Raw genomic sequence first — 21757 nt, 5'->3', positions numbered from 1 at the left:
CCTTCTCTAGTGCCACAGCTCTTGTTTTTAGAGGTCATCTTGTGAATTTCTCTTTCACAGCAGTAGCCATGTTCCAGTAAGTGGAGTCGCATCTGAGCGTAATAGCACACAGGCCCATTACCTCCTTTTTGAGCGAAGCTTGCACATAGGATAAGGAAGAGAATTAATATTACTTGAAGCGAATGCCAGGTCATCACAGAGGAAGTGAACAGCAGAGCTGAACTAACTTTTTGACAGAAAGGTGGAACCCTGCGTGATTGTGGACCAGGTACAATTGACTGGTGGGTGCTGCATCCATCATTAGTCTGTGCTGTGATACTGGCAGCTTGTGTTTGATGGCTGCTGCCTTCTGAGGCAAAAAAGGAGCATGCAGTGCCACAGCCAGGTGCATGTTTGCCTGTTGCTAGTGTCCATACACGAGGTCTGATCATACGGGATTAGTACTGGTTAGCATCCACACCTTTGTCTTCTAGCTTGCTTGCTTTGAACTCTGACAGAATAATGGCCTATGATTTAATAGTTGCAGTTGTGGAAATGGAGAGTAAATTTGATAGCCTGTAACTGAAGATTATGAATTAAATTGTTTTCAGCTCTGAAATTGCATTTTGAGTGACCTCATGGAAAGTTATGGTCCGGATGAGCTGGCTGCTGAGCCGGTGTAACATCGGTGAGGCACTGCAGGAGCACGAGACCAAACAGTACCAGGGTTTTGTGGCAGCAGGAACAGGGTAATGGGCAAAAGTGCACTCTGACCACGTTGCAATATCCTTGGCCCATGGAACCTTGTGGCAGAGATAGAAAAGTAGAGGTTGTTCAAAGGATAAGCTAAGGCTGTTATTGTGTGATAATGTTTCTCATTTTTTCTTCCAGTAAATGCTTCATGTACAATTAAGGAGCGATTACACAGAAGAGGGCAGTCTCTCCTGTCTTTAAAATGTGGGACAGTGAGGGATTTGTGCCACTCTGGGACACAATCATCTCAGTCTGAAACAAGGTTGTACTGGAAAGGTTTTGCAGAATTGGCATTTGTGCCGACTCGTCTAGAATACGCTTGAGATGATAATATTTCTTCTGCATTGTGTGCTGAGACTCAGGCATTTCAAGCATGAAGAAAAATGCAGTTTTGAAGGTTAGCATTTCTTCACCAAATAAGTAGGCAGCTCCACTATTTCCTACTTCATATTCAAAGAAACACACCTTGTAAGATGACAAAATGCGGAATGGCAGTCTTGCGAACTTGTCATAGTGATTTATTAGTTCAGATACCAAATGTACCCTCGCATACTGACCATAGCACTTATCCCTTTAAAGCAGAAAAGAATTATTTGCCACTGGCTAGTGGATAACTGGGATTGTGCAAGATCCAGACCAGGTACGGTGTCTGTGAGATACGAGTGTGCTTTTCCAGAGGCCTCGGTGGGAAGCTGAAAGTGTGCCGAGATAAAATGACCTAACACAGTACTGTAAAAAGCAAATTGTGTGAGCGTGTATGTGTTTGCATAATAGTATGTCTTGATGGGGTTTGAGAGGACTGGGGAAAGCTTGCTACTCGAATTGAAATGATTTGATCTCACTTCTGTGCCCTGCACCACATTATGGACTTGCCTCTTTTCCCCCTCCCCTGGAGGTAGGGGCAGGAGGAGAGTGCTTTGGGGGTTTTGAGCTCAACATGGATGAAGTTTCCTTGTTAACTACCAATATAGTCATTTTGCGGCATGATAATTACATGCTGTAGTTCTACCCTTATCAGCTAAAACAGTTAATTCAACTCATTGTCTCCTGAGACCCTTTTCTATAACAAGGAATGTAGCTTGGTAGGTTAGTAGCTGTCTTTAGACTTCCTTAATATATACCCTCTGCTGAAAATGGAGTAACTGAACGGATCGTGTCTTTGGCACTGACAGCTCGGAAGGTTTTTATAGACTGAATGCCTGAGTCAGCAGGATTCCAGCTGCAGTTTACAGTAACGAGGGAGGATCATAACAGCGAAGGTAGGATCATGAGCCCGCATATTGACAGAGAAATAAACCAGAAGTGTGTTCACCACTGCATTACTGTATTTATTGCTTTTCTCAAAAGTGTGGTGCTTCTGGACTCTCCGGGAACACAGCAGAGGAGGAAGTGGCAGAAATGATGGTTGTAACAGGAAGGTTTTGCTGTTCCATGTGAGAAATCTGTCAGCATCTAGAAGGAATGTCCACTTTCCTGCACCAGTATATTGTTCCTGTAAAGGTGAAAAAAAAGTAAGCATATAAGAAAAAGTTGAGACTGTAGTTGAATTTAGCCTTTCTTAGCAAAGACTTCTCTGCATTTCTTAAATTTAGTCTCATAATATTATTTCTGCATAAAGTCAACTGCAAAAATACATTTCTTTTCCAGAATGGTTGCAGTCCCTGGTCTGCAGTTTGCTGGTAGTTCTGTGAATCGATAATCAGAGGAAACCAAATATGCTTTTAGGTTAGTGGCTCCATCTGATACTCTCATGTAATCCAAGGGCATCTTTCTGAATATGAGTGTGCAGATCCTCAGCTCAGTATTGAGTTCTCCATTAGGTATGGAAATAAGAGCAGATATGGAAGTTTGAGGTTTCTCTACTGTTTCCTGTAATTAAGAAAATGAGATAATAGGAACTGTCTTATGCAGTGCCTGCTATAGACGGGGCTTCCACATTGATCTGCTTGGAGATAAAACTGTTAATGCAAGGCTTCTCTCTGAAACTCTTAAACCTCTATATTACAATTGGTGAATGCTTCAGAATTTCTCATGTGATTACCATTATAACACCACGATAAAGCAGTGGTAGCTATAGAATTGCTATTGTGTGCAATGGTAGCTCCAAACCCCTCTGTAGTTCTGTGTTTCTTGTAGTTATTTCACTCAGCTGTAAGTGACTGTGAACTCGAGGTTCAGCAAGCAGCGAACCTCAGTGTCTCACGGGGAAAGTGACGAGTCTTGAAAACCAGCAGCAAAATGATTCTTGGCTTTGCAAGTAGTTTGGCTCTGCTGTTCACATAGTCCGTCACACCAGGGCAAATCTGCAAAGTGGAGTTATAGGAAGAGTTGTCGATAAGTGGAGATGAATCTTCGGGGGAGGAGAGGAGGGACTTCTAGTTAGAAAACAGTTTGGTGTGGAGAGAAAGTAAAGGGGTGTGACCGGGACAAGGCTGGCTTGGTTAACCTACTTTAAGGTTGTCAAGGAAAGCTTTTGAGAGGCCATTTTGCCGAGTGCTGGATTTTTATTTATAGGAGAAGGCCTATGGAGAGTGATTGCCGCAATACAGGATTACCCCAGGAAACTCTGGAGAGGTCAGAAGTATTGGGAAAATACCTACTTGGGAAAGATGAGAGCTGGTATTGTGGGTGACAAGAAGACGACAAAGCTATTATTCTGTTTTATTCTATACTCTATTTTACTCTATATTATTATTCTAGTGGGAGATGTCCCTGCCCATGGCAGGGGAGTTGGAACTAGATAATCTTTAAGGTCCCGTCCAACCCAAACTACTCTATGATTCTATGATTCTCCTGTCTTCAGCACGATGCCTTAGGCCTGATTTGGTTGGAAGTGAATGGCTGTGAGGGGAATGAGCAGCCCTCAGCTCGCTGGATTGATGACACCCTACTGTGGATCTTTGCCTTTCTCATGGCTCCCACTGTCTCTTCCTCAGCCACTTCTTAAGGTTCACTGGAGAAGAAAGCAGTGGCAGCAGCAAGGGCTGCTGAGGGTGAGATGGCTGTTAAACCAAACTCTGTGAAAGAAGAGGCTGTAAGGGACTGATCTGGGCTGCTGAGCCAAGCCTGGTCCTCTTGTACCTTTCCACCATGGGGAGTTATAACGGCACTGGTCCTGTAATTACATCTGCATAACCGAGGAAACAGGAGCATCATCATGTGCCAAAAATCCCGAATGAAGTCTGTTCAGCAGCAGCCTCTTAAACCTTGCATTTCTCAAATTTGAAGGCAGCTGTAGGAACAAATATTGTTAATGTAATTTAGGGTGGATCTAAAGATGGGTCGGAATATGGGACAGTGCTTAGCACTGAGGCTGTTACGATTTCTTTACGTGTTCCGGCACTGAAGATGCAGCCTGAGGTGGGGCTGTAACCAAAGCGACTGTGCGAGGCTGCTGAGCCTGCTGCCTAGCCATACTCAGAAAAACTTTCTGCTTAAATTAAAAACAAATCAACCAATTGCCCTTGTTACTTGCTGGGTTCCTTGGGATTTCCCCTCTGATTAGTTTAGTGGCTTGAACACTTCATGTCTGGAGGTTAGCTGAAATGTAAATCTTGATGATCATCTCTAGCAACTGTCCTTTTTTAAGGCCCTTGGAACCCTTCGTAACTAAAATTACACTCTAAAAATTGGAAGAACAATAGAAAGTGTACACTCACTGGAAAATCCGTTAGAAGCCATATTTTATAGTCTTTGCTTAAACAAATTTTTAGCTTTCCTTCTCAATTTTGTTGACTCAGTCTATATTTCATATATTAATGTTCATAGTGAGCTAGTAATATCACGTTAACCACAGTTATATCACCACAGTTAACCACAGTTAACCACAGCTGGTTAACTGTTCAGCATTCCAGGGAGGAGGAAAGAACCCTGATCAAATGTGATAGCTGAAAATAAATGTGCATATGTAATGTTGAATTATTTTTTAAAAAAAATAATTCATTTTCCATCTTTCTTTAACATTTTAATGGCAGCCATATTTTTTATCTTCTGTAGTACACATAAAATACTGTGCTCCAATATTTTTTTGTGCCCAGGAATACAATTTCTGCATTTGTGTGTCTTTCTCACTGTCATCAATAACATTATAAATTTGTATAAATTCAGCAAGTAAAAACAAGGTTGAAAACTATGTTTTATACCACTAGCTGCAGGGGGGCATAAAATTACGGTAATTTGTGGCTTTACTATTGTCAGTCATGTAATGAGTTTTTTCCAGTGGAAATTTATCGTGCGTCTACAACTGAACATACTACAAAGCTGCAAGGCGTTTTTCTAATACAAAAGCACTGAGAAATTCCTTGTGAAGCACATAAGGCTAAAAATATTCTTTCACCTTTCTTTTGTTTTGCTTTTACAAGGGACAAACCTGAAGGAAATGTGTGCAAAGCATTTGGCAGCGCTGAGCTCTGCTGTGATCGGGCAGCACGCTTTTTCTAGGTGACAATATTACTTGGACAAAATGCTTTTTTACGTGATTACTGGTGGGAGTTGTGAGTACACAGGAAAGGCAAAGAAGTGGGTGCAGCGTGTGATGTGAACAGCCCTGAGCCACTGTGTGCAGAATTAGTGTGGGACTGGTGGGAGGGTGCCGGGTTTTCACTGCTCCCACTGGCCTGAAATGCCTCTGTGACTCCACAGGGGGTGGCAACTCATGCCTGTATTGCTAGGAATTATAAGCAAAAAAGTTTCTTACATTACTGTATTATGGGGATGCTAAAAGAGCAAAAAAAGGTGTTGGTGCTCTGCTTTTCTCAGGTGAGATCTGACTCTCGTGGAGTGATGGTTACCACAGGTCTGACCTCTCTTACCCACCTGGAAATCCAAGGGCTGCCCTATGTAAGGTAACATCCTGCAGCTGGAGGCAAGGCAGAACACATCCCATTTTTCCACGTTTTCTGTTAGTGCAGCATATTTTGTTGTTGCCTGGTTTGGAACTCGATTTTTTGGCTTTGTGCCTTTCTACAATTAGTTGAAGCGCTGCCACAAGGTGATTAGCTATTTTTAACTAAGAGTAGTAGAAGATTTGGGTGTTTGTTGAAAAGCGACCATTAAGATAATACTCGGTTATTTTGGGACACTCTTCTCGTTATCGTGACTTGCATCACGAGAAGAAAGATGTTTACTTGTGTCAGGGATGAGCTGCTGCTGGAGGCTAGACTGGCATAGCAGTGGGGCTGCATGTTTTTTTACTCTTCTGACTTTCTCAGTGAAATAGGAAGTCTTTTTTTATTCTAAAAAAAATTTCTGTTGTTTTTTTCTAAACTCTACCCCTGGCTCCCAGTAAACGAAAGTGAGCAAAGGTACTGTCTTGAAGAATGATAATGTTAAGCCTTAACAAGTACAGTTGTATTATGTGTCATCAAAAGGCTCCGTACATTTTGACTATTTGGGAATGTTCATAGATTTCCAATTGCTATGCACTTGTTTGAAAATTAAGTACTGAAGTAGTAGATCTTGTGGGCTAATTTGCTTGTGTATGAAACAAATGGCATTGTTTGCTTACTCATGGTATGCATTCTGGCTGATACTATAACATTTATGCCTCTAAACCCGCCTGTTAAACATGAAGAATTAAGATGAGGCAGAAACAGTACTGAGATACGCTAAGAATCTTAGAAAAATCTGATTAGATGCTTAAAACGGAGGAAAAGATACAAATGTGGTGTTGAGTGGAGGTGCTGGTTATGGAGCTATGAGGTGAAGGCTGAGGAGTCCTATTAAATTGCAGTTTATTAGCACTGGAAACATTACACGTATGTAATTTTGACCACAAAAGCAAAATAATGCCAACAAAATTTGCAATTCAAATAACCAGAATTTTGATTTAATAACAAAATAAACATCAACAAACAGTTTTATAATTGATTCTATAAATTGGCAATAGCACTTTTATAGAACCCAAAGATTTTAGATCTAAATTGCTTTTTAAATATTCTCTACAAAATATTACCTATCATAGGTATTACAGTTGTCTGTATATTTTTATGTATATATATATAAATACATATAAAATCTATTCATGCCGATACCTCTACATATACCTATTAGTATGAACACATGCACATCTATACATATGCTTTTTAAAGCTTGTCGGTTCTTAAAAGGGTTAAGTGGTTTTAAAATTACCTCAACCAACTGCTTAAACATTGTTGCCTTAATTAGTAGCTGCTAACATATGAAGGGCTTGTCTTGGCTCTCAGAGTATAAGAAAAAAAAAAGCAGCATGTCACAGAGCTCCATGTGCACTGTTTCTTGTCTACTGCCATTAAAATTAATAGTTGTGGCTAAAACCTGGATGGTCTGTTATTTCTCATCCAGGTGGACACACCAACACCTGTAACTTCTTACCAATAATGTCTCCGTGTGTGATGTATTTTCCGTGCCTGTGGGGTTTTTTTTAAAGGAATTTTGTGGGGTTTTTGTGTTTTTTCCTTAAATAAAAAGGAACAGCTGTCGGTACTTGTTACTGATTTAGCATTTCCGAATGCATTTTGCAATGAACAAATATGGGACGAAACTTTAAACATCTACTTATTAACGTAGCTTAGCCAGGGTGAATGCTGGTCCTTTCCATATGACAAGTTCAAAGTATTTTGGAGAACTGCCACTACCCACAAGCCAATATGCAAAGCAGGGATTCTATAATCCATTTTCCAATGCTTAAAATGCTTGTCCCTTTTGCTGCGTGGAGAGACTACATAAACTTGGAGTGGAGGCTGGGAGAGAACTTACCACCTCTCCCTGTGTTAAAATTTTTAAGTAATAAAGACAAGTTTTCCTCATCCCTTTCTTTACAGATAAGGCAACGCCTCTAGTACATGGAGGTGTTTTAACAATAAAGGATTCTATTCTCCACACTTTTCTTTATATTTACAGTATCCAGGTAACCAACACGGGTTTGTTTGTTTGTTTGTTTACTTTTGCATTTGTTGAATTTTCCTTGCAAATATCATTATTGCTTATATTTGATGTTTCCATTCACCAGTTTGATGTGTATGCAGACTGAAACCCCATAGCCTGTTGCATAGAGGTCGTGCACCGGGCAGTTCAGACAGCAGCTGAGAGAATCGGCTCAGCAGCTCTGCAACCAATTAATTGTGGTGCCGTTCAAAACCAGTTTTCCACTGCCTTGGTTAACTGCAGTAGCACGGGACCATGGTTACAGCTGTGATGTTTTCCAAACCTGACCAAGGAGGCTACGGAAGAGCAAAGGCAGTAGTGGGTGAATCCGTGGGATGATGGTGTTTTCAGACTGGCAGGCAGTGCTCTGCTCAAATGGCAGATCTGCCTTACCACAGGGCTTAAGTCTGTAACAAACTAAAAGTTGTCATGTGTGGAGTGGACAATACATGAGTTTTGTGCAGTGTCTTGCTTGTGATCTTTAGTTTCTGTGTTGTGGTTGTTGCAGATTGCTGCAACTCTGGTTATACTGGTAATGGGCAGCGCAGGCAGGAGGGCACACTGAGTGGGCGCTGACATGGGGGAGTTGAAGGAAAAGTAATGACTGCTCTAAAGTTGAGAAAGCAAAGCTGTGCTGAAATTGAATCATAGAGTCATAGAATCATAGAATCACTACGTTGGAAAGGACCCACTGGATCATTGAGTCCAACCATTCCTAACAATCCCTAAACCATGCCCCTTAGCACCTCATCCACCTGTCCCTTAAATACCTCCAGGGAAGGTGACTCAACCACCTCCCTGGGCAGCCTCTGCCAGTACCCAATGACCCTTTCTGTGAAAATTTTTTTCCTGATGTCCAGCCTGAACTTCCCCTGGCGGAGCTTGAGGCCATTCCCTCTTGTCCTGTCCCCTGTCACGTAGGAGAAGAGGCCAGCACCCTCCTCTCCACAACCTCCTTTCAGGCAGTTGTAGAAAGCAATAAGGTCTCCCCCTCAGCCTCCTCTTCTCCAGGCTAAACAACCCCAGCTCTCTCAGCCGCTCCTCATAAGACTTGTTCTCCAGCTCCTTCACCAGCCTTGTTGCTCTTCTCTGGACACGCTCCAGAACCTCAAGATCCTTCTTGTGGTGAGGGGCCCAGAACTGAACACAGTACTCAAGGTGCGGTCTCACCAGTGCCGAGTATAGAGGGAGAATCACCTCCCTGGACCTGCTGGTCACGCCGTTTCTGATCCAAGCCAAGATGCCATTGGCCTTCTTGGCCACCTGGGCACACTGCTGGCTCATGTTCAGTCGGCTGTCAACCAACACCCCCAGGTCCTTCTCCTCCAGGCAGCTTTCTACCCAGACTTTTCCTAGTCTGTAGCGCTGCTGAGTTATGACATTTACCATTAGTTAGAACTCCTGGGAAGACCTCCCTTCCCTCACTAACCATTCATTTTTGCAGCAGCAGTAACAGCTCCGCTGTGGAAGTGTGGAACCTTTCCTGCACACAACTGACATGAAACAGGACATGAATGTAGAGGCCAAAGAGTGCAGCGTGACCTTCACAAGGTGAGAGGTGCATCATTCCCCCTAAACTTGTGCTATTCTTTCAACTCCTGGTAGCGCAAGTGGAGCAGGTTGTGTGTCATCCACCCACTCTTCCCTGTGCTCTTCTCTGTACACAGCCCCAAGGCGTGCTATTGTTAGCCACGAACGCTAATTGCTGGTATTTCAAGGCTCCTATCTTATTGCTAAAGCCTGTAACAATAATCACAGCCTATATTCCCCATCTCTAGGCATCAAGGAAACAAGATATGATCATAGGCAGTGTGCTAATGTAATTGTAGTATATAGAATATGAGCTTTTTCTATGTAAACACAGGCCTGGCCGTATCCTATGATAGTGCTTCCTACACTCCGTACAATGGCTTTTCCTAGGCTCACTGCTCAAGTCTCCATTATGTATACATCTACCCCTGTCATAACCACCTTTGAAGCACACCGTTTGGTCCTGCTGCATAATGTTCAGAGGGTGGAATTTTAAATTGAAAAAGGCTGTTTAAGTAATGTCAGCAGCCTGACTAATTTCACAAAAGGAAGGAAATTCAAAGTTAAGGCTTCGGTATATTCTTACCTGGACGCCTAAAGATTTCTGTGCGTGACAATATGCCTCTAACATTCAGAGCTGTCCCTTATATCTTTAATTTCTCCCATTGCGTCTCTCCTTTTTTTTTATTAAACATCAAAGTGAACTCACAACAGAGAGTCAGCCTAGAATTTAATCCTCTAAATACCTTGAAAATAGAGGTTTAGACTAGAAGTACCAATATATACCCTTAAAACTTCAATGTAATATAAAAGAGATTCTAATCACAACAGATCATTAGAAAGAAGAGTAAACCACTCTAAAAAAAATTAAGTGTCTTAAATATAATAAAAAGGAATAATTAAGAATCAAACAGGAAGCTGCTATTCTGACAATTTAATGATGCTGAATTGGACTGAAAGAATTGGCTTTGCCATTACAAGGCTATGAAAATCTGATAATTTCAAAATGGCACTAAGATCAGATCAAGTGGGGATTTTTTTTTCAAAATCATGTGCAGCAGAACCAGAAAGAAATGGTAGAATTCACTGTACAAAAACCTTGGAGTGTTTTGGTTTCCTACTGCTGCCCGGGGCTGAAGCTGTTGTTTTATCAGACCTGCTGAACACCTTTAGCTAACTAAGGTCTTCCTGGGAAATTATTACCACATGGAACTTGTGGAGAGTAACTTGGCAGCGCTATTTGCCAAATAGAATAATAAAATATTGATGTTCTTACATTCTTATTTCTTTAAAAAACAGCAAAACCAAAAAGATTTGTGTAACAGTATCCAGGGCATTATAGCAGATGACACTAGGAGTTTTCCACTGTGTGCAACGTGTAAATGAAAGCAGAGTAGGTGATGTGCTTTTGGTCTCTGTGTATAAGCACAGAGATATGCATTCCAACATTTAAAATGCTCACAACAACTGTACACCTAACTTGCACATGAACGTAGCATGACCATGTGTGAGTTACGGCCATTTATTTGCTGTTATTCATTTTCTGACTGAGCATTTCATTTTCATGGCTGAGCGTAACCAGGTGCACACTTGTAAGCGTTTCACAGATTGCATTATTAGATTTCAAATTACTGGAGGGGCAGGTTGGTATTTTCTACCTGAGAATCTTAGGAACCAAACTTGGCCAATTGCTGTGATTTGTAATTACCATGGAGGAAGATGTGGTTAATAACAATCAATTGGGTTTATTTCTACAGCATAAATACATACGAAGAAGGGGAGATAAAGCTATCCATTACAAGAAATCATCTGTACAGAGAGGAAAATACCCATTTTGGGCATCAGTAGGATCTAAGTGGAACACAAAGGCAAAGCCTTAAAAGACATGAGCAAGAAGAAAGGACGCAGAATCACTAAAAACTGTGTTTTCTATCCTTCCATGTTCTCCTGAAGCATCAGTGAAATCTTCAGCGTCTCATTCCTCTACACTGTTCTTATGAATGTTATACGTGCTGTAGAAAGGTAGCTTTGTGTGTGCCAATCCCACTTCTCTCAGCACTCTCTGAATTAGGTACTTCAAACATCATGGACTTAAAACATTATCTATTACAAAGTGTGATGAGTCCTCTTAAATCAGCGGTGAGTGGCTTAGAATATTTTGAGGTGCATGGAACTCGTAAGCGTCCCGTCGCCTATGAAACCCATATGTCAAGCAAACAAACAAACAAACAAAACAACTAACAAAAACCCCAAACCCCCATCCCTCCAGCTTGCATCCCTCCGACTCCTGGTGTTCTGCTGCCATCCCGTGGTGAGCCGAGCTGGAAGCTCCCGGCTCTCCCCCTGCAGAGCTGAGCTTTGCAAACCGGGCTCCTGGGCTTCCCCTGATGTCTTGCAAGGGATGCTGTAACCTGCTGCCTTCTCTGCCTGGTTTGCTGTTACCAGTCTTGGTTTGGTTTCTGCTTGATGAACCTCAGAGATAAGTAGTACAAGAGCAGGAAGCTGCAAACGACACCAGCGAGGATGAGGTAGCTCACGTAGAGAGGGTGGGAGTCCAGGTCCAGAGATTGAGGGACCTGTAGCCACAAATAATGCAAAATTAGGAATGGATGTAGGGTTTTCCTGCTGGATCTGTGGTGTGTGTTTTATGTGGGAGCTTCTCTCGCCCCTGGGTTTCCAGCTGGATGTAACTTTGAGAGTGACTTGATAGCTGGTTACAGCCGTGTCTAGTGGCTGCGGTATTTCCAAGGAATACAGTCCAGCTCCTGAACAATTTCAGTAAGCCTATAGTTCGGGCTTGTGTAGAAAATAGTTGCCCTTTATTTTTTCCTTTTCTTTTTTTTTGTTCCATTGAAAGAAAAAAGAAAGAGATAAAAGGAGTGACTGCTCTCTGGATGCACCAATCCAACACCACACACCCCATCTTTCTTTACCAACAAGCTGTGAAGCATTGGAACAAGCTGCCCAGGGAAGTAGTGGAGTCACCATCCCCGGAGGGGTTCAAAAAGCACGTAGAAATGGCACTTCAGGACATGGTATCATGGGCCTGTGGTGTTGTTCTGATGGCTGGACTTGATCTTAGAGGTCTTTCCAACATGTACTTAGATATGATGGGCAAATAAATAGCATTCTAATTAGCTACCAAATGTTTGTAACAATTTTTGTCAATGACTTACAAGTTCCCCTGGTATGTGAACTGTAATATTCCCAACAGTTACTTCATATGTGAGGTCATTGAACTGAATTTGCATCATGCCTTGAAAATTCCATCTGAGAAAAGAGACTTTAGAAATCCAAAGTGGAACTGGAAAACAAATGGCAGAAAGGAAAGAATTTATATACATACATAAGACTTTCTGGAGAACTCAAAACCTGCTGTGTTGCTGCTAAATACAGCAGGTTTGTCTAATTCTTTTGAAAGCAAGAGGCTGTGAACACAACAGTTTATTGTTACACAAAATGGCAGATACATTTTATATTATTATGTGGAGATGGAAAATTCAGAGCGCGCTAATACCCATATCAATCTCCCACTGACAACTAAGTCTCCCTGGAGCTCAATATTCATCTACTGGATATAATTCTTTTTACTGAAAAATTTAATAACCATGTACAGATTGAGCCTTTTACTGATGCTTTTATTTTTGGCCAGACTTATTATGGTCTCGTTTTCAGATGGAGAAACTGGTGTAAAACAAACTGGCTGACTCAACTATCACTGCCTAAGAAGATAATTGTAAAGATAGGAATGAAGGTGAGTCTTTCTGCACAGGACTTAACTCAGCCTCTCAACAACTCATGAAAAGTCGCCAGTGTTTCAGTTCAAAGGGACGGTGGGAGCTTTGTCTTACCTGTCCAGAGGTTTTCCAGGCTTATCACAAAACCACCGCTCAGGTAGAACGATGTGAAAAGGACGTTGCCAAAGAAGGCTGAGAGCTGTAATGTTGGCAGAAGTGCTGCCACCCAAAGTGCCATCGAGCGGGCACTATACACAGCCAGCCACACCAGAAGGAAGTTCAGCAGGAAATGTTCTGCCTCAGGAACGAGGTTTGCCAGCCAGTATGTGGGAACCCCATAAATTGCAACAAAAGCACAGTGCTCTGGGAGCTCTCCCAAAATCTATTCAGGAATTAAACAAAAGAAACAAACAACAACAACAAAAAAAAAAAAAAAACCAAAAAAAAACAAAGACAGAGAGAAGAATAATTTGGATGATAATCACAAAACCTTCTGAGACGCACCTCAAAGTTGTTATGGACTCTTTATAAAGGCTAAAGGAAATACCCACTGAGAATGCAATCACCTCCCTGTTAGGTATTTCCAGTGACATGCAAAACCAATCCACAACAGAAGTTGAAATCCTCACTAATTTTTTCTCCAATTGTGACAATCCCTATAACTAATGTTAAACTGAGAGGAATCTTGTTACAGATTAGATGTCTTGTTTTGTTACAGTTTTGGCAGCTTCTAAGAATTTAAGGCACTTTCCCTGAGAACTGGTGCACTTGATAACAATAATACTGTTACTGACTCACAACTGTATGTTTTGTCTAAACTTCATTGAACCGAGGGTGAGATCTGGTTTGAGGCAAGTTTGGCTGCTGGTCACTTCCTTGCTTTGCCCCACAGGCAGTCCAGTTAGTAACCACTTAACTCATTGTAAAACAAAAGCATGCTTAGGATTTTCTCAAATATCAAAGGTTTATAGGGAGAGTGTTATGATTATTCCTTCCGAAGATGGATGCTACTATCCTCTAATGCTAAAGTTGTAACAAATTACTTCAATTTCTCTATGAGTAATGTGGAATCTTTGTGACATGACGCAAGGAATATTTTTCTCTGGCAACCACTAATAAGCATTTAAAATCTTGTGCAGAAATGGAAACCTAAATTACAGATGCCATGGCAGGCAGAACTCATCTAGCAGTGGCAATGATGTCACAAAGAAGGGATTATTCTAAACACTTGTGGAAAATAGAATGTAATTTTTTAAGAGTTCTAATTTATTCTCGGAAACTCTCTCTTTCTGCCCTTAATACAATTGTTTGTTTCCGACCAGCACAGGCCCAAATAACTGCTGGAAATACCACAGTTAGGATTTTGTCATTTCTGTTTTACCTTTGTGTTAGCATTTGATATGAATATTTTGTTTTACAGATAAAATCACCTAATCAAACTTTCAAGGATGCTTCAGCTAATCAAATTTGCAGGTATGTAAAACTCTCTAAACCCTAAAATTTGAGTTTGAGATTCTCAAATTTTAGACAAATGACCCAGTGAAACGTTCTTCTTTGGCTTTTGTGGGGTGGGATCTCAGCTGTGACTTATGGCAACAGATCTAAAGTAATGTGAGGTTTAATCCAGTAATGCTAAGGAAGCAAGAACAGCAGCCTTCGCTGGCGGACACAAATGAACAGTCTGATATGAATGTGACCATTTTATACAACAAGGCTTTGTTTGTGGGGTTTTTTTTAATGTTAAAGCCAGATATTTGTACTTCCTGGCAATAGAACAAGTTACCTTAGCAAAGAAATATGGGGTAACAGAGTACATTCCATCTTCCAAGTCATGATAAAGCATAGCTCTTTCCGAATGACCTGCAGGGTAGGAACAAACAGGTTGGTTTTGTCCTGTGGTTGCATTAACGGATATAATTTTTTCATTGATTTAGGAATTTCCTGATTTTGATTACTTATAACATTTACAAAGAAACTGACACTTACATTTGGCAATAACATCCAAAATCACTGTGAATGGGATTAGTGCACCACTCATGTACAACAGGGCTGTTATGTCACGAATAGAAAGCCTGATTTTCCCATGGCCATAGTACAAAAATCCAATTAACAATGACATGACAAGGGCCTCAAATCCATGGATTAATAATGTCGAAAGATCTCTGAAGTCATTGGAGACTTGACGACTAGGAAAACAGCAACATTGACCGTAAGGTATTGTACATTCTAATGCCAGTTATTGTTAGATATATCGCCCAAATGCTCTGCTAACATCAATTTGTTGAACTGTATGACTTTGAGTAGGATAAAAGTTGGGCTTTCTGGTTCTGTAAATGATTTTACCTAATCAAAGCTATTGTCTCTAGTCACCTAGAATTTTGGGTCTGAAATGCTGAAAGCTCGAAGGAAGGCAAAGGGGGCAGGAAGATCTGTTTTTCAGAGATGCAGAAGCAATTACATCAGTTATGCAACTCTCTCTGTTAAGGACCTGTAGCATACACTAACAACATCTCATACTGGTAGTGATGTTCTGAATGTATTAGACCACTTGATCATGTTTCTTTTGACTACACAAGCATGAGACCCAACTACACTGCCCATCTACGCTTGGTATAATTAGTGAACTCTCCTGACTTCAAATCCGAGGTAGAGGTGTGAGGATGGCAATGCCTGAGCTTACCATGCAACTGCCTGAGCTTGCTGAAGGCTAAGTCACCACGCTTTGGCATGGAAATCAGGATGGCAGTACTCAAAACTGGAATGTGTATTCTTGAGCCTAAAGTTTCCTGGAGCTGCTTAAAACCATGGGCTCCTAGCAATGGGGGCTGGAGCCAAACTGCTGTCTGGAAGGCACCCTGCTGCAGAGAGGTGAGGCCGTACACCTGGCTGCCGTCCTGTGCAGGGGCTGGGGAGGAGCCAATATAACAACACCTCCGCTCTAGGCTCGCGCAGGCCTAGTGCCTGCTGTACACTTTCAGCATGAGCTTAGTTCTCATTTTGTGCTTCTTTGTCATGCTTTAAAATACAAATGGGTGTGATATGTAACTGTTTAAGCTGGAAGTAAGGTTACCTTAATAATATAGCGAACTGCTTTAAGACTCCTGGTAACTGATCACTTGAATGATGAGGCATATTGATAGCCTCTTCTGATTTTAAATGGGATCTGCCCAAGTGAAAAGAGAAAAAAAACATTGCAGTTATCACAGGCTGTAGCTGTTATCCCAGATCTGCTGTATGACACACTTTTCTTTACCTTTGCTTGCTGAACGTGGTTGCAACACTGTCTCCTTCAGTAGCTTTCCATAAGAAATCATCAAAATCTTTGACTTTTTCTAGGAACAAGTTGGCAAGAGTATTTGCTCTTTTCCGGCTTTCCATCTCCTTTTCTGCGGTCCGCTTATCAATACTGGTCAAATCAACTGCAAGAAATTATTTGATATGAGTCCATATGCTACAGATGTGATAACTTTATGATGTGTTTAAAATCAGAGACTTCATTGTGAACAACAATGTGAACAAACCTGCATGCAGGCATTCAGCTACAGTGGTTAAATATTTATCAGTTACTTTAAGTAATAAGAGAAGAACGGATTGTTAATGAGTATTTTGTCTTGGGAGGTGTTTCTTATCTAGTTATTCAATAAATCACTGAAATATTTCAAAATACATTAATATAACATTGTAAACTACTATTTCAGATTTTTTTTTAATTTAATAGTGGCATGAGAGGGATGCTGAGAAAGAACAGCTTGAATCTCCTTTCTGGCATGTAGGCATTTACGACCTGTTATGTGGCTTTGACTTAAATCACGTGTATTTTTCTCTATCTGCATCATGATAGTTATCATCTTTTTTTGTGTCTTACAGACATGCTATAAACTTTGCCTGATACTGAGAAAGCCCAAGAAGAGCATTACCCAAGGACAAGGTAGTAGAAGCAACAATAGTTGACTTAGCACAATTTTTTATTTAGCAAAATGAGTTCTTTTAGAAAAATCTAAATTTACAAAAGTATTTTCCAATGCTGACCTTCAGTCTAGAGTGACAATACCTGACATATTGCCAATGCTTTCTGAAAGAACTGTCACTGCTCATTTCATAACTCCTTACATTGGGCTGATCATCTCTATTCAGCCACTCTTCAGCAGTAGTCTGTCAGAAATTAGTTGCAATCTACTTTTCTCCTTCTGCCATGATCTCCTGTTTCTCTAAGACACATAGCCAGCATTTATTTATGTATTTCCCTTAATTATTCCTTCATGCTATAGCATCTTCTACCATCCTGTCCCATTTCCACTTTTCTGCTGCCTGTATTTCTGTGCTCTTTCTATGGGTTATAGCTCTGTGCCTATCAATGTTCTTCCACCTCCATTTCTCATTTCTTTCCACCTCCATGTCATAGGGATTTCTCTCTGCAGCCACAGGTTCTAGTTAAAAGTTTCCCCAGGACAGCCTCACATTCTCCATTCCTGTGTGGGGATGCTGCAAGCTTTCCTCAAGGCTGTGTTTGGCTGAGAATTGCTATGAACTATAGTAGTCACAAAGGTCTTTTTGCAGGGCTTGACACTGAGGTCAACTTCTGTTTATCTCTGCACAGCTGATACCAGCTGACACTGCCTGCCACATAGGCACAGCCAAAGAGGTTACTCCAGAGCATTGCAGTTGGTGTTCGTAGAAGGTTTCTTAGCTAATGTGAGTGCAAAGACCTAAGGACTGGAACTGGACCAACCTCTGTGGTAAGAGACTACTGCTATTAGATTAACAGGACCAGATTCCCATTGCAAAACAAAAAGAAAACAAAAAACAAACCCAGAAAATAAATGAATTTGGAACCATATAGTTAAATCTCTTTGCAAGGGGGAATAAAAGGATTTCTCTTCTGGGTTTGTTTTTTCTCCCATCCAGCACTCTTCTTTCCCATTTACTGTTCCATGTATGTATTGTTCCTCGCTCGGAGAAACCAGCTTTCCACATGTCTTGGTTGAACAGGCTACAAAAGGCAATTGATCAGTTCATACATGTCTTTATCACTAAGGGTAGAAGTTTTAACCAGTTAAAACACAGGAATAAATGTGTTAAGCATGTGGAAGTATTGCTACTCCGAGCAGAGTTGGAAGGAGGATTATTTAAAATTAGTTTTGTCTGTACTGACAAAGAGAGACCTTATTAAAAACTGAACTTGCCCCACTATTGATTTCAGTCAGTTATAAGGCATTTCTGAGACAGTTACAGTCAATAAAAATCAATCTTAGCTTATACGCTTGTGAAGTTAAATGATTTCCAGTAACCTTTTTTATGGCACTGCTTGATACTAACCATAGAAATCTGCAGGATTGCTGTACCTCGGGCAGGGATAGCCTAGTTCAGTGAAATATTGGACCATGTCTCTAGCTGTTCCAGAATAGATAGTGACTCCAGAAGTCATCAGAAGAACTAAATCAAACAGTTGGAAGATATCTGACCGAGGCTGATGAAGTGAAAGAAGAACTAATCTGTTTCCTCTGGCCAGTCTGGATAATGTTATCACAAGGTTATGTGCAGTAAAACTGTCCAGTCCAGATGTGGGTTCATCAAGTATGAGTATTCCTGCCAAAGACAATAAGTTTAGCTGTGGAAAGCAGCATGTTTGGTTCGGAAAACATGTTCTAAGCAAAATGGTGCGAGTGCGTGAAATCTCACGAATACATTACTTTTTTTCGTAAAGTCCAAAGTATGTTTCATATCAGCATCACACAATGTTCAAAAATGGCAAATTCTTCCCCTATCTTACTAAATAGGATGACCAAGAATAATTATTTTAAATCTTATCTTGCTCCCACTGGAAACAATATTTTTAATTTTTCATTGGGATGAAGATTTAGGTTTCTCATTAAATTTACTTTATTCCCTGCAGCTTTGCACTGCCTGTACAAATATTGGATACATTAATATTAATTAATACAATAGTACAAGTTTTGTACCCTGCCTCCTGAAATATGCTCTTGCAGTATCGTATGTAAATACTCACACAGTATTAATTTAACTCCTTCTCCCAACCTCTTCTTTATATATCTGCAGGAATGTATGAAGAGGTATGCATATTCTTAGATTTGTTTGTTTTTATTTTGCAATTGGTTGTCACAAACTTGCAAGTCTTACTTTGCAGTGCTTATATTACCATAGAACTTAATGGCCTTAATCAGCGCAAGGCAATGTCTGTGCACAGATGTGGTTTCTATGCTAAGAGGGTCCTAGTTTGAAATGTAAAGAAAGCTTTACTTATTTTTCCTAGAACTAAGGATTTTTTCACTTCAGTACCATCTCTTCCTGAGCATCTCTTCTTACACAAAAAAGACTTCTGCATTCCCCATAATTACAAAAATGTAACTTTATAGAAGCAAAAAATTTTCAGACCCGTTTTCCGGTGGAAGAGCTGGTGGGAAACCTTGCTTAACAAGAGGCTCAGCCAAGATTATTCATGCTTTTTATATATATTAGAGCGGATAGGGGATTCAGTCTTGCAAAATCCACTGAGGATTTAGCCTCGTGTTTTGCTTCTGCTGAAGACAATGGAAATTTCTAGTTCACCTGCAGCATGAGCCAGCCACACCAGTGAGTTGCACAAGACCACAATGACTGACTATGCAGCAAGAACATGACCTTCCCTGTTAATGCTGCAGATGTAAATGGGCAGGGTTGTAGGAAAGGAAAATAATCTTGATGTTGTAATAGGCCAGCAGCCTTCCAAAGTAACTTGTGACATGTGTTCAGATAAATAACAAACCTCATACTCATATGCACAAACCAGAGAACTGCTCTCAGGCAACAGCTCTGTGTGGTGGTGGTTTCAGAGAGCGGTGGGTGAAGGCTTCCAGGGAGCTCTGCTTGGCTCTGTCACCACTTTTCCATTTTTTTTTTTTTTTTTGGCAAAGGTGACAAAAGCAAAAGTGATTTGGCTGCTGAAATACTCCATTCATAGAATTATTATTGTAATTATTACAGTATTATCTATAATCAGCACTGATTTCAATTTAAGCAAAAGGACTAGCATGAAGTCATTGTGTCTGACTTTGCTATGGAGAGGCAACCTCTGGCAGAGGGAGGTGCAAGACCTGTTGAGTGTCCCAAGTATGAACTCCTCCAGTTGCCCCAAGGGCAACTGTATGTATGACTCTTCCCCGAAAGCTCTTGTTTTCATTTCCTGCCCCATTTTCCCCATGTGGTCCGTGGTGGGCACAAAGAAGGTGTCAGGGTATTGCTTACCTGGATTCCAGAGCAGCTGCACACCAATGCTCACTCTTCGTCTTTCACCTCCAGAAACCCCACGGAGGTATTCATTCCCTACTCTGGTGTTTGCACACTGACGCAAGCGTAGTTCTGCTATAACATCATCTACCTGGGGGGATCCAAAAGGAAACAGAGAGAAAGCAAGACTTTATTTGCAAAATTGTGCATACGTAAAGCTAAAAATATGATTAATGTGGTTAAAATTCATCTAGATATTTCAGTGCTATCTGATCAAGCGACACTTGTAAACAAATCTTGATTTTAGAAATAACATTAAAAAAGACTTAGCAATCAGCAGTTTAGTTCTTCTTTCAGCCTCTCTAATGCTTTCTCTAGATTGTCATTTTTTATGAGCTTTGGAACAATTGCTGGTTTCTATCTTGAAAGAAGAAAAAAGGTTCATAATTCATAATCTACATAAAAAAACCGCCAGATTAGCTGTTCTGACTCCAAATACACAGGATCTTTTGGATAATTCCTGTCAGACACATTTTTGACAACTTTATTTTTTTTTAACAGCTTAATTACCCTTTTTTTCCTTTGCGAGTCTGAAAAAAACTTTGGAAGGCGCAGTTTGGCAACGAACAATAGTGTTTCTCTGACAGTCAGGTGGGGGAGCAGTCGGTCATCCTGCCGCACATGTGCTATGCAGTTCTTTACAAGCTGAGGAGTGCTGGGTTTGTTATTGATCATGATTTGACCGGACTTGATTTTGCCTCCATGATCCCGGCAGGTTATCACATCAAGCAAGGATGTCTTTCCACCAGCTAGAAAAATCAAATTTGAAAAATTAAATAAAATATTCCAGAGGATCATTTTGAAAAGTTATTTAGTCGCAGACAGAGGAGTTTTCATTCCTTAACTCAAGAAACACGATCTCTTTGTCCTCTTGTTACCTCTCTTTCACTTTTGAAACAGGTGAAAAATGGTGATCTGTACTGGGTGCAGGGCTGGCACCTAAATGCTTGGCAAGAGTTTGCTTTGTGGAGGGAATTGTGTATTCAGAAATGGCAGCTGGAACAGCTGAATGACTAAGGTGCTGAATGATTATACAGACAATAAGAAGCTTAATCGTGATTGAAATTAAAATTATTATGATTTAAATAAGACAAAAAGCCATTTAAATAATTAACAAAGGCTGGCTCGTATTCAGAGGTAAGAAAAGTAAAACAATGAAAACAACACCTGATTTGGAATTAAACAGCAAATGAATTTTTCCTTTTTGCTGTATGATACTGTATGTAAACACACAGAGCTCTCTTATTATTATTAGGTGTCATTTATATCTAGTCTCCCTGTTGAAAGATTAACTCCACACTCATTTCTTCATATATAAATTTAAAAAAAAAAGAAACTCATCCATCTGTAAACCACACATTGCTCTAAGAGTGACATATTGATTGCCATTGACAATGTGAAACCCATCAGCAGTTTAATCCATTTTCCTAAGGCATTTGATGAAATAGATGATAAAAAGCTTTTAAAAATAGTTTGACTAGTTTGTTAAAAGGGGTTTGTGCTCACTGTATGTTACCTTACAAAGGTGCTATATCTATAACTCAATATATTACTTAATCACAAGCTTTTCC

At 40.5% G+C, this 21757-nt stretch overlaps 1 protein-coding gene across 2 annotated transcripts in view; it reads right to left on the bottom strand.

The window, feature by feature from the left end:
- Nucleotides 1–10433: 10433 nt before the first annotated feature.
- The window catches only part of ABCG8 (ATP binding cassette subfamily G member 8), a 14739-nt gene continuing 3415 nt past the window's right edge, over nucleotides 10434–21757 (bottom strand). The window contains exons 4-13 of one of the 2 annotated variants that reach the window (XM_009559451.2): nucleotides 20697–20935; nucleotides 20145–20277; nucleotides 18219–18488; nucleotides 16156–16321; nucleotides 15973–16065; nucleotides 14889–15088; nucleotides 14686–14762; nucleotides 13017–13284; nucleotides 12342–12469; nucleotides 10437–11741 (exon numbers count right to left, since the gene is read on the bottom strand). In XM_009559451.2, the coding sequence (XP_009557746.2) occupies nucleotides 11604–11741; nucleotides 12342–12469; nucleotides 13017–13284; nucleotides 14686–14762; nucleotides 14889–15088; nucleotides 15973–16065; nucleotides 16156–16321; nucleotides 18219–18488; nucleotides 20145–20277; nucleotides 20697–20935 (1712 nt within the window). In that variant the 3' untranslated portion in view covers nucleotides 10437–11603. Of the gene's footprint in view, nucleotides 11742–12341; nucleotides 12470–13016; nucleotides 13285–14685; nucleotides 14763–14888; nucleotides 15089–15972; nucleotides 16066–16155; nucleotides 16322–18218; nucleotides 18489–20144; nucleotides 20278–20696; nucleotides 20936–21757 lie in introns of both variants that reach the window. The other variant, XM_054062388.1, reaches the window with a different exon arrangement.

Source organism: Cuculus canorus, chromosome 3, assembly GCF_017976375.1.
Source record: "Cuculus canorus isolate bCucCan1 chromosome 3, bCucCan1.pri, whole genome shotgun sequence".
Lineage (NCBI taxonomy): Eukaryota > Metazoa > Chordata > Aves > Cuculiformes > Cuculidae > Cuculus > Cuculus canorus.
This window is presented reverse-complemented; position numbering and strand designations above follow the sequence as displayed.